The 12358-nt window shown below is 31.6% G+C and overlaps 1 protein-coding gene across 1 annotated transcript; it reads right to left on the minus strand.

Annotated features, from left to right (window-relative positions):
* Positions 1-11323: 11323 nt before the first annotated feature.
* Positions 11324-12044, minus strand: LOC132946444 (uncharacterized). Its single transcript, XM_061016446.1, has 2 exons — positions 11597-12044; positions 11324-11493 (listed from the first exon to the last, which is right to left on the minus strand). The coding sequence occupies exons 1-2, from the start codon at positions 12042-12044 to the stop codon at positions 11324-11326; spliced, it is 618 nt and encodes a 205-aa protein (XP_060872429.1).
* Positions 12045-12358: the final 314 nt, after the last annotated feature.

Below are 12358 nucleotides of genomic sequence, written 5' to 3' on the forward strand. Positions count from 1 at the left end.
TGACAATCTGGTACCTCTTGAATAATCCTCGTTTTATGAAATAAATATTTTAAATAGTTTTTTCTGTTTAATATTTGGGCATTTTAGTTTGAATTTTGAAATGTGTTTTTCTTCTGTAAAATGTTTCCAAATTTTTTTTTGTTTTCTAAAATTCATTTGCCTGCGGGCACCAACCCCCTCCTTCAATTTTTTTTTTAGGATTTAACCTCCAGCCAAATATTTTAAACACTGACAATCTGGTGCCTCTTGAATAATCCTCGTTTTATGAAATAAATATTTTAAATAGTTTTTTCTGTTTAATGTTCTGGGCATTTTAGTTTGAACTTTGAAATGTGTTTTTCTTATGTAAAATTTTTTCCAAATTTTTTTTTTGTTTTTTTAAATTGCATTTGCCATCGGCCACCAACACCCTCCTTTAAAATTTTTTTTTATGATTAAACCACTAGCCAAATATTTTAAACATTGACAATCTGGTACCTCTTGAATAATCCTTGTTTAATGAAATAATTATTTTAAATAGTTAGGTTAGGGTTAGTTTATTAGTTTCTAGGCATTTTAGTTTGTACTTTGTAATGTGTATTGCTACAGTTAATTTTTTTCAAAATTTTTTTTTGGTTTTCTAAAATGCATTTGCCTGCGGGCGCCAACACCCTCCTTCAGTTTTTTTTTTTAGTAATGTAACTCTAGTTGAATATTTTGTATTGACTTGAAAATTGATAACTTGGTGCCCTATGAATAATCATTCTTTAATGAACTAAATATTTTGAATAGTTTTTTCTGTTTAAGATTCTGGGCATTTTAATTTGTACTTTGTAATGTGTATTGCGACAGTTAAATTTTTTCAAAATTTTTTTTTGGTTTTCTAAAATGCATTTGCCTGCGGGCGCCAACTTCCTCCTTCAATTTTTTTTTTAGGATTTAACCTCCAGCCAAATATTTTAAACATTGACAATCTGGTACCTCTTGAATAATCCTCGTTTTATGAAATAAATATTTTAAATAGTGTTTTCTGTTTAATATTTGGGCATTTTAGTTTGAATTTTGAAATGTATTTTTCTTCTGTAAAATTTTTTCCAAATTTTTTTTTGTTTTCTAAAATGCAATTGCCTGCGGGCGCCAACACCCTCCTTCAATTTTTTTTTTAGGATTTAACCTCCAGCCAAATATTTTAAACACTGATAATCTGGTGCCTCTTGAATAATCCTCGTTTTATGAAATAAATATTTTAAATAGTTTTTTCTGTTTAATGTTCTGGGCATTTTAGTTTGAACTTTGAAATGTGTTTTTCTTATGTAAAATTTTTTCCAAATTTTTTTTTGTTTTTTTAAATTGCATTTGCCATCGGCCACCAACACCCTCCTTTAAAATTTTTTTTTATGATTAAACCACTAGCCAAATATTTTAAACATTGACAATCCGGTACCTCTTGAATAATCCTTGTTTAATGAAATAATTATTTTAAATAGTTAGGTTAGGGTTAGTTTATTAGTTTCTAGGCATTTTAGTTTGTACTTTATAATGTGTATTGCTACAGTTAATTTTTTTCAAAATTTTTTTTTTGGTTTTCTAAAATGCATTTGCCTGCGGGCGCCAACACCCTCCTTCAGTTTTTTTTTTTAGTAATGTAACTCTAGTTGAATATTTTGTATTGACTTGAAAATTGATAACTTGGTGCCCTATGAATAATCATTCTTTAATGAACTAAATATTTTGAATAGTTTTTTCTGTTTAAGATTCTGGGCATTTTAGTTTGTACTTTGTAATGTGTATTGCGACAGTTAAATTTTTTCAAAATTTTTTTTTGGTTTTCTAAAATGCATTTGCCTGCGGGCGCCAACTTCCTCCTTCAATTTTTTTTTTAGGATTTAACCTCCAGCCAAATATTTTAAACATTGACAATCTGGTACCTCTTGAATAATCCTCGTTTTATGAAATAAATATTTTAAATAGTGTTTTCTGTTTAATATTTGGGCATTTTAGTTTGAATTTTGAAATGTATTTTTCTTCTGTAAAATTTTTTCCAAATTTTTTTTTTGTTTTCTAAAATGCAATTGCCTGCGGGCGCCAACACCCTCCTTCAATTTTTTTTTTAGGATTTAACCTCCAGCCAAATATTTTAGACATTGACAATCTGGTACCTCTTGAATAATCCTCGTTTTATGAAATAAATATTTTAAATAGTTTTTTCTGTTTAATATTTGGGCATTTTAGTTTGAATTTTGAAATGTGTTTTTCTTCTGTAAAATGTTTCCAAATTTTTTTTGGTTTTCTAAAATGCATTTGCCTGCGGGCGCCAACTTCCTCCTTCAATTTTTTTTTTAGGATTTAACCTCCAGCCATATTTTGTAAACATTGACAATCTGGTACCTCTTGAATAATCCTTGTTTAATGAAATAATTATTTTAAATAGTTTTTTCTGTTTAATGTTCTGGGCATTTTAGTTTGAACATTGAAATGTGTTTTTCTTATGTAAAATTTTTTCCAAATTTTTTTTTGTTTTCTAAAATGCAATTGCCTGCGGGCGCCAACACCCTCCTTCAATTTTTTTTTTTAGGATTTAACCTCCAGCCAAATATTTTAGACATTGACAATCTGGTACCTCTTGAATAATCCTCTTGAATAATCCTTGTTTTATGAAATAAATATTTTAAATAGTTTTTTCTGTTTAATATGTTCTGGGCATTTTAGTTTGAACTTTGAAAAGTGTTTTTCTTCTGTAAAATTTTTTCTAAATTTTTTTTTGGTTTTCTAAAATGCATTTGCCTGCGGGCGCCAACACTCTCCTTCAATTTTTTTTTTAGTAATGTAACTCTAGTTGAATATTTTGTATTGACTTGAAAATTGATAACTTGGTGCCCTATGAATAATCATTCTTTAATGAACTAAATATTTTGAATAGTTTTTTCTGTTTAAGATTCTGGGCATTTTAGTTTGTACTTTGTTATGTGTATTCCTACAGTTAAATTTTTTCAAAATTTTTTTTTGGTTTTCTAAAATGCATTTGCCTGCGGGCGCCAACTTCCTCCTTCAATTTTTTTTTTAGGATTTAACCTCCAGCCATATTTTGTAAACATTGACAATCTGGTACCTCTTGAATAATCCTCGTTTTATGAAATAAATATTTTAAATAGTTTTTTCTGTTTAATGTTCTGGGCATTTTAGTTTGAACATTGAAATGTGTTTTTTTTTCCGTAAAATTTTTTCCAAATTTTTTTTTGTTTTCTAAAATGCAATTGCCTGCGGGCGCCAACACCCTCCTTCAATTTTTTTTTTAGGATTTAACCTCCAGCTAAATATTTTAGACATTGACAATCTGGTACCTCTTGAATAATCCTCTTGAATAATCCTTGTTTTATGAAATAAATATTTTAAATAGTTTTTTCTGTTTAATATGTTCTGGGCATTTTAGTTTGAACTTTGAAAAGTGTTTTTCTTCTGTAAAATTTTTTCTAAATTTTTTTTTGGTTTTCTAAAATGCATTTGCCTGCGGGCGCCAACACTCTCCTTCAATTTTTTTTTTAGTAATGTAACTCTAGTTGAATATTTTGTATTGACTTGAAAATTGATAACTTGGTGCCCTATGAATAATCATTCTTTAATGAACTAAATATTTTGAATAGTTTTTTCTGTTTAAGATTCTGGGCATTTTAGTTTGTACTTTGTTATGTGTATTCCTACAGTTAAATTTTTTCAAAATTTTTTTTTGGTTTTCTAAAATGCATTTGCCTGCGGGCGCCAACATCCTCCTTCAATTTTTTTTTTAGGATTTAACCTCCAGCCAAATATTTTAAACATTGACAATCTGGTACCTCTTGAATAATCCTCGTTTTATGAAATAAATATTTTAAATAGTTTTTTCTGTTTAATGTTCTGGGCATTTCAGTTTGAACTTTGAAATGTATTTTTCTTCTGTAAAATTTTTTCCAAATTTTTTTTAGTTTTCTAAAATGCATTTGCCTATACACATTACGTGTATTCCTACAGTTAAATTTTTTCAAAATTTTTTTTTGGTTTTCTAAAATGCATTTGCCTGCGGGCGTCAACATCCTCCTTCAATTTTTTTTCTAGGATTTAACCTCCAGCCAAATATTTTAAACATTGACAAATGTGTTTTTCTTCATTAAAATTTCTTGTGCTGGCTCGAAGTACATGGTGGAGATGGTCATTAATTGAACGTAAACGGTATGGATTTTTAATTTTTTTCATATGAGAAAAGGCCTGTTCATACACGTAAGTGGATCCAAACATACTGAAGTATTTTGCAGCTATATTTTTAATTTTTGAAAATGATGCCGGAAGTTCAACGAAAAAAAAGGTGGATAAGTGGATGTCGCTCTGCTGTACAGTAGGTTACAAGTGGGTCACTGTAATGGATGGTGTTAAATTTGAATTCAATGATATAATATCATTGTATAAGAAAAACGATTCTGAGCGAAAACGGTCAGTCAGCCTATGATTTTACCAAGTATATTTGATGATATTATTGTGAATAAAGTAATTTATATATAACATATTTACTCGGAGCCTTGTTTTAAATTTTCTTTAGCCATAAAAGTTAAACATTTTATAAATTTTTAACCACAAAATAATTTGCTATTTTTCGTGATTTTTCCGTATTTTGTCAAAATTTGAACTTTAAATGCTTATAATTAAAAACTGTGACTAAGGATTTTTAATTTTTTTCATCTGCCTTTGAAATAATAAACTAGGAGCCTTCTATTAAATTTTCAAGCTTTTTTACTCAACAGATAAAATTTTATTGATATTTATAGAAAAAAAAACTAAAAAAATTGAAAACTGACAATGTCCGTAAACAGCTCAAAAGGAGTCAAAATATTTTCAACATTTTATGGTGTATAGAAAATGCTAATATAAACATTCAGTGAAATTTTCAAGTATCTATAGTCATTCGTTTTTTAATTACAATAAAATAAGAAAATTGTTACATGAGAAATCGAGTAAATATCAAATGTTGTAAAAATATAAATTTCAGACGCTCATAAAAATTTAATTTAAGTTTCTTCTTGACATTTTTTTTTTTGATAAAGGTAGACAAACCTATGAGTAATCTTATATTACATTTTCAAATCTTAGATTTAAAAAGAAAAATTTTTATGAATTCTCATCAAAATAATTTGCTATTTTTCGTGATTTTTCCGTATTTTGTCAAAATTTGAACTTTAAATGCTTATAATTAAAAACTGTGACTAAGGATTTTTAATTTTTTTCATCTGCCTTTGAAATAATAAACTAGGAGCCTTCTATTAAATTTTCAAGCTTTTTTACTCAACAGATAAAATTTTATTGATATTTATAGAAAAAAAAACTAAAAAAATTGAAAACTGACAATGTCCGTAAACAGCTCAAAAGGAGTCAAAATATTTTCAACATTTTATGGTGTATAGAAAATGCTAATATAAACATTCAGTGAAATTTTCAAGTATCTATAGTCATTCGTTTTTTAATTACAATAAAATAAGAAAATTGTTACATGAGAAATCGAGTAAATATCAAATGTTGTAAAAATATAAATTTCAGACGCTCATAAAAATTTAATTTAAGTTTCTTCTTGACATTTTTTTTTTTGATAAAGGTAGACAAACCTATGAGTAATCTTATATTACATTTTCAAATCTTAGATTTAAAAAGAAAAATTTTTATGAATTCTCATCAAAATAATTTGCTATTTTTCGTGATTTTTCCGTATTTTGTCAAAATTTGAACTTTAAATGCTTATAATTAAAAACTGTGACTAAGGATTTTTAATTTTTTTCATCTGCCTTTGAAATAATAAACTAGGAGCCTTCTATTAAATTTTCAAGCTTTTTTACTCAACAGATAAAATTTTATTGATATTTATAGAAAAAAAAACTAAAAAAATTGAAAACTGACAATGGCCGTAAACAGCTCAAAAAGAGTCAAAATATTTTGTAAATTTTATGGTGTATAGAAAATGCTAATATAAACATTCAGTCAAAATTTTATGTCCCTACGGTCATTCGTTTTAGAGTTACACCAAAAACCAAAATCGATTTTCTCGAAAACAGATTTTGCGTAAAAATTCCCGTTTTTCCTTAATTTTTTTTTTGTTTTTCACGTCGCTTGTGAAAACTATTGGGAAATTTTTACTTTTGACCCCCCAAAGTACCAACTAGATTCACTTTCCTATCAGAAAAGTTACTATTGAAGAAAATCCAAGCACTTTTACTGTCTTAAAAGGTGATGACAGACACAAAAATAAAAAAAAAAATTAAAAAATTAAAAATTAAAAAAAAAATAAAAAAAAAAAACACACATCATTGTAGAATCAATACATTCATCGCTTCGCTCAGAATCTAAAAGTAAAGGAGATGCTTTGAATGAGTCTTTTAAGATATCTTGGGGACTGCAAATCTATTATTTCCATTTGAAGTTTAACATCAACATCTTCATAATCAATATTAAATGGATTGGCGAGTAGTTGAAAAACGCAACGTTTTACTTTACTGAACAGAATAGAAAATTAATATTATAATCCAAATACATTCGTCGTATCTACTCTAGGTATCTTATCGGTAACTGTCAAGGTATATCTACCATTATAAAATATGACTGATAGAAACGTTCAATTATATATTTTATACAATATGATTTTTTTGATATACCTAATATTCGATTAAATGTCGTTGTCGTCGAATTTAAAGCGGGCCGCCGGTTGCCGACCACTGGTATAGTGTGTACTGAAAGAATCCAGATTTGTTTGTTTAATTAATATAGTATTAAAACAATTTTGTTAATTTAACACAAGAAATCGATAATATTTTTAATATTTTAAAAAAAAATTAACTTAAATTATAAACTTGCTGTATATTTTATTATGATTGCTTCTAACAGTAATTCAAGAAAGATAATGTGTTTATTGGTGCAAATGTATGTTTTCTAGCAAATTATAAAAATATTGAGTGCTGAGTGGGTATAATATTACATATAAATAATAATGTTTATTTTAGTAACAGTAAAAAACTGTATGAGGGATACATTTTCAATTCAGAATTAAATTAAAAGTGTAAAATTAAATGTTATACCCAAAATACGTATTATAAGATGTAACAACTAATAGTTATTAGGTTAAGTTGCGTTCGGTTGTATACGACTTAAGCAATTATTATATTAATTTATAACTTTTTATTTTTAAGTTAGTATTGCTAACCTGTGGTTATAATTTATAAGCGGTAGTTATGTTTTTAGATATTTTAAATTAAGATTTTTGGATTTGTATTTTAGAAACGCTGGTATTTAATTTTTAAATAACCTAGGAATATTTAAAACATAATATAATTATATTATTCATATTATTATAATACAATATTTAAATATAATATATTATGAACCTACTGCCCTACTATTTCTAGACGTTTACATGGCAATAGTAAAATTCTATTAAACCTATTAGGTACGTAAACAACATTTATTAATATGACAAATATTTAAAATTTCAAAAAAGGGGGACCCTCGTGTTAATACCCCTCACTTTGTTTTTTGGATAGCGCTGGGAGTTTTTGTGCACAAACATCGGGACCTGGTGCACATTTCTGCACAAACGATGCACAAACGTTTGGCACCTTAAAAATTTCAATTTTCCGAAAAGAGGGTGTCTCGGTTCAATGGCCCCCCCCACTTTATTTTTTGGATAGCGCTGGGAGTTTTTGTGCACAAACGTCAGGACCTGGTGCACATTTCTGCACAAACGATGCACAAACGATGCACAAACGTTTGGCGTGGTCAGAAGTTCAAATTTCGAAAGTGGGGGGGCCATTGAAATGGACCTAATAATAACTACAGAACAATGAGGATGTATTGAAATTGTGTTATTTGTGCGTTGCACTGTTGTCATAAACTCATAACAGAACAAAACATTATCAAATAGCAATATCTGAGAAACACCGATAACTGATAAGAAAGATCGAGTGACAAGTGGAGGTATAAAAATATATCATCACACAGATTTCGTAATTTTGTAATTTATTCGTAGTCGTGGTTAAAATCATGGAATTATACAACCATGATTGTGGTATATAGAATGTTATAGAAGTCTGTGACCCCATACTGACGGCTGACCTGTATAAATCATAGATTTACAAAAATATTTTTAAGCAGATTGGTGATATGAATATTGTAATGTAATTGCAGCATTGAGCGAGTTTTCCTCGACTTATCGTTGTACCAAAAGCAAACGGTTTACTATGAAATTCATTCATCACAGAACAATAAAAAAAGAACACAATATCTGTGATTTAAATAACAATTGTTTTTATTTACAAAAACAATAAAACTATGAAGGTAGGTAGCTAGTATATATTATAATATAGTTATGTATAAGACTATAAAATATGCCTTATTATATTATAGCACTAATGAGGCACTAAGCCGTTATACAATTTAATTTAAAGTAGTTATAGTAGGCACAATTATTCAATTATTATACTAACCTATCATAACGATTAATGAATTAGTCTTCGCTCAAAATCGATTTTCGTGTGCAATAAATATTTAGTAGGTATTTACGTTTTTAAAAAATTATTCAGACTTCAGAGGTTAAATTATTAGATACCTATATAAATAGTTTTAGTTTCTGAGCTGAGCGATGAATGTATTGATTTTATAATAATGTGTTTTATTTTTTATTTTTTTAAATATTTTGTGTTGATAAAACAATAATCAATTCTTTTGATTTTTTTTTTCTATAATTGTCAATATAATTTTATTTGTTGGGTCAAAAAGCTTGCAAATGCAATAAAAGATTCCTAATATTGTCACTATATAAGTAGTATACTGGTATATATAACAGTTAAAAAATATTAATAATACTTAGGCAACATTTTTTTTATACAAACATTTTGATTTCGAATTTTGACAAAATGTATCATATTTAAAATTTAAAAATCATTTTTTAGCTAAAAATGTATAAAATGTATAAAAGGCTCCTAATATATTGTTTCAAAGACAGATGGAAAATATTAAAAATTCATATTCACAATTTTTTTAATAAGCATTTAAAGTTCGAATTTTAAGAACATTTTATAATTATTTTGTAGTAAAAAATGTATAAAATGTTCAATTTTTATACCTAAGGATTGAAAATTTAAAACAATGCTTCACGTAAATTACTTTATTCACAATAATATCATCAAATATAGTACCATATGCTAACTAACTTTAATCGGCTAATATAGGTTGAACTCTTAACCTCCCCCCCCCATCCCACCATATACGCCACTCAAAAAACTATAAAATCATATAAGCAATTTTTATCAAAAACTATAATATTTTATAATATCTTTATGACACAATCATATTATTAAATATTATTATTATTGACACTTCACGTGAACGCTATATTCATATTATTTTGTATTTATGTTATATACGTGCTTCGAACATTTATTGCATTTTCCATTATCGTTAAAGGTCTACCTTTTGTGCGGTTATGCATATAATTATTATATTATTGTACAACTGTCAAAAAGTGATTTCTTAATACAAAATATTAGGGAAAAGGTACCTGTTACAAGTTTTGATCACATTAGGATATTACAACTCAAGTCAATAATTATGTAGAAAATAATATGGTATCGGTATACATGCACGTATACATGGGGGTTTAAGGGTTCAAATTTCAACCGAAATGTTTTTAAACAATATTATTTTTCGACATGCAGCTATTATATCATAGCTATTATATTATCATTTTTTTAAAAATTATTTTGTATTAACTATATACTATTCGACTATATTGACGTTCGCACGTTCTACAAATACATATTGTTATTTAGAACCCTCGTATAGTATAGTTTATAAAACTGTCCATGTCGTTCCCGCCGCGGTTTTAATGCGTTATTTTATGATTTATTCAACAGTTTTCGTCGCCTTTAGTGTTTAATGGCTTAAATATTTCTTGGTACATATTATAATATACTACGTTTATACTCTGTATAATTAACTAACGAATTTTTTATTTAAATTATATATTTTAACGATTTTTTAGTCGTTAAATCTGTAACAATTGATTAGGTATACACTCGACAAAACGAAAAAAAAAGAAACAATATTTTTTTGTTTTCACAAAATTTATTTAATAACAAAAACAAAAAATAATACAAAAATGTATAAACAATATTTTACAATACAGAAATAGTATATAGTGATAGATTGAAAAAAATTAGCACATTGGCTATTAATAATATTAAATGTTCATAATATCAAAAGGGCCGAGAATAAGAAAAAAAAAATCGAAATTTACAATATATGAACAATTAGACAGTTTGAAATAATTTAAAGAAATAAAAGAAAAAAAAATACGTCGGGCAGGAGGTCAGGACACAATAAACAAGGGGGAGAGGATGCAAGATGGCGAATTTTGGTGCGGATATATGCAATGTTATTGGTCACTGGTCACCTCTGCACGTTCTCACGACCTGTCCCGCGGGTTGCCGAGTATGTCGCGGGCGCGTTTACTCGGACGCTTGACGACCTTGCCCAGCCGGCGAGGCCAAACCGATACGGCCGCGGAGCGACCACGGATGTCGGCGACGAACGGCGGCTATAGTGCGCGATGTTGTGCGCGTTGACGGTCGACGGCGCGACCGCTCTGCCGACGGACGGCGAAGACCAAGACACGGAGCGAGCGAATTGAGATTTTGTGCTGCGGAACCGGCGGGGACGAGCGAAGCGGCCTATGTGGGATTACCGCGGGGCGAAAAGGCGAGAGTCAGCGGACCCCGCAGCGCGATCCTCAACTCTCGGTAATTTTCGCCCTGGCGTTGTCCCTTCGGCCGCTTCTTCGTTCCGCCGCCGCGGTGGTAAAGTCGCGCGCCGCCGGACCCTGAAACCGTTAAGTTTCCTTGGATCCGGCGGCGCTGACGTCCCCGTGTTCCTAGCACGCAAATCTCCATACCACTCACCCCGTGCCAAGGTCTCCGCCGCTGCCGTCGTACCGAGTCGCCATCGCCGTCGTCATCGTCGGTGTACCGTCGTCGGGGCGGAATCGTTGCCCGCGCCGGTACATCTACTAGCCGCCGTGTCGTCGCCGTCGTCCGTCGCCGCCACTCCACGTGACCGTAACTGCAGCCGGGCGCTCGCCGAGCCGCCAGAGGGTCTCGCGCGTCAAAGACGACCGAGCGCGCTACGCCCGCGAACAACCCGTCGCGCCGCGGGTGACCGGAGAACGTGCGTGGGTGACTTACCGCCGCGCACCGTCCGTGCTCTTTCTCACATCCTCCCCTCCTCTGTGTCACCGTCATCCTGCCCGTCGTCTACGGCCAAGGGGTGAGCTGCGGACGGGTTCTCATCGGCAGCAGCACAGAGCCCGGAAAAAGCGTCTCACACTTTTCCACCTCGTACGAGGTGGATCGATTTTTCCGGACGCTGCCGCCAGGTCCAGCCAACCGACCAGCTCACCAAGACTATTTTTTACAATTATACCTCTGGCCGGCTCAATTTTCTCATCCAACGCGTCTTCTGTACGCAAAACGTCGTCGAGCGGTCCGCCCTCAGGAGTCGGAGTGGGATCGACAGGCCCCGACTCCGAGGACGGCGCGTCCCCCACACGACGACGTACAGCTGCTTGCCAACAAAACGGAATGGTCCTCTTCTGCTTCCGAAATTTTCGAATTGTCGTCTTCCTGGACAGTGTTGTTGTTGCCGAGTGGTGCTGCCTCTGGGATCGGAGCAAGCTCCGACTCTGCTGCAGATGACAGCGCATCGCCGCTCGGCAATCCATCACTGTGCAAGGAGACGGACTCCTCGGCGTCTTCGTCAAACTCCTGTTCATCTGCGCCTCCAAGAATCGGATTTTGTCCTTCAGGCTCCGACTCCGGGGTCTGATCGTCACCACTCGCGGTAGTAGCGCCCGAATCAATGGCAGACAGAAGAAGGGTAACTAAACCCACGAGATATTCGTCTGTTTCGTCAGCGTAAGTGCCATCCATAATGTTGACAACAATGTCTTCTAAGATTTCGTGCAATATGACGTTTACAGCGTCGATGTTATAATAGTTAGTTGCCATCTTTTGTTTGAGCGAAGATAATATGTATACGTGTACGTTGGGATTTAATCGAGAATTGCTAATGATCTAAATACAAATCGTTCAACACAGAAACCGATCTCCGAGAAAATCTCCCAGACGACGACGACGGCGACGTGTATTACTACTAGCCGGCCAGTAATATGTTTATCGTTCTCGTTGGCCCGCAGCATTAGAATTTCGAGCGCGTTAATTTTTCTAAAGACCATTATTGATATAATAATATTATACCTATAATATTTTAACGAGGATAGTTTCTGGTATTACGATTTGAATTATTCTGTGACTAGATTTAT

This window comes from Metopolophium dirhodum, chromosome 6 (assembly GCF_019925205.1).
Source record: "Metopolophium dirhodum isolate CAU chromosome 6, ASM1992520v1, whole genome shotgun sequence".
Classification (NCBI taxonomy): domain Eukaryota; kingdom Metazoa; phylum Arthropoda; class Insecta; order Hemiptera; family Aphididae; genus Metopolophium; species Metopolophium dirhodum.

Coding starts and splice junctions, on each gene's coding strand:
- LOC132946444 (XM_061016446.1), bottom strand. CDS start 12,044: ATGGCAACTAACTATTATAACATCGACGCTGTAAACGTCATATTGCAC. Junction 11,494..11,596: donor CGTTTTGTTGGCAAGCAGCT/GTACGTCGTCGT, acceptor TGCGTACAGAAG/ACGCGTTGGATGAGAAAATT.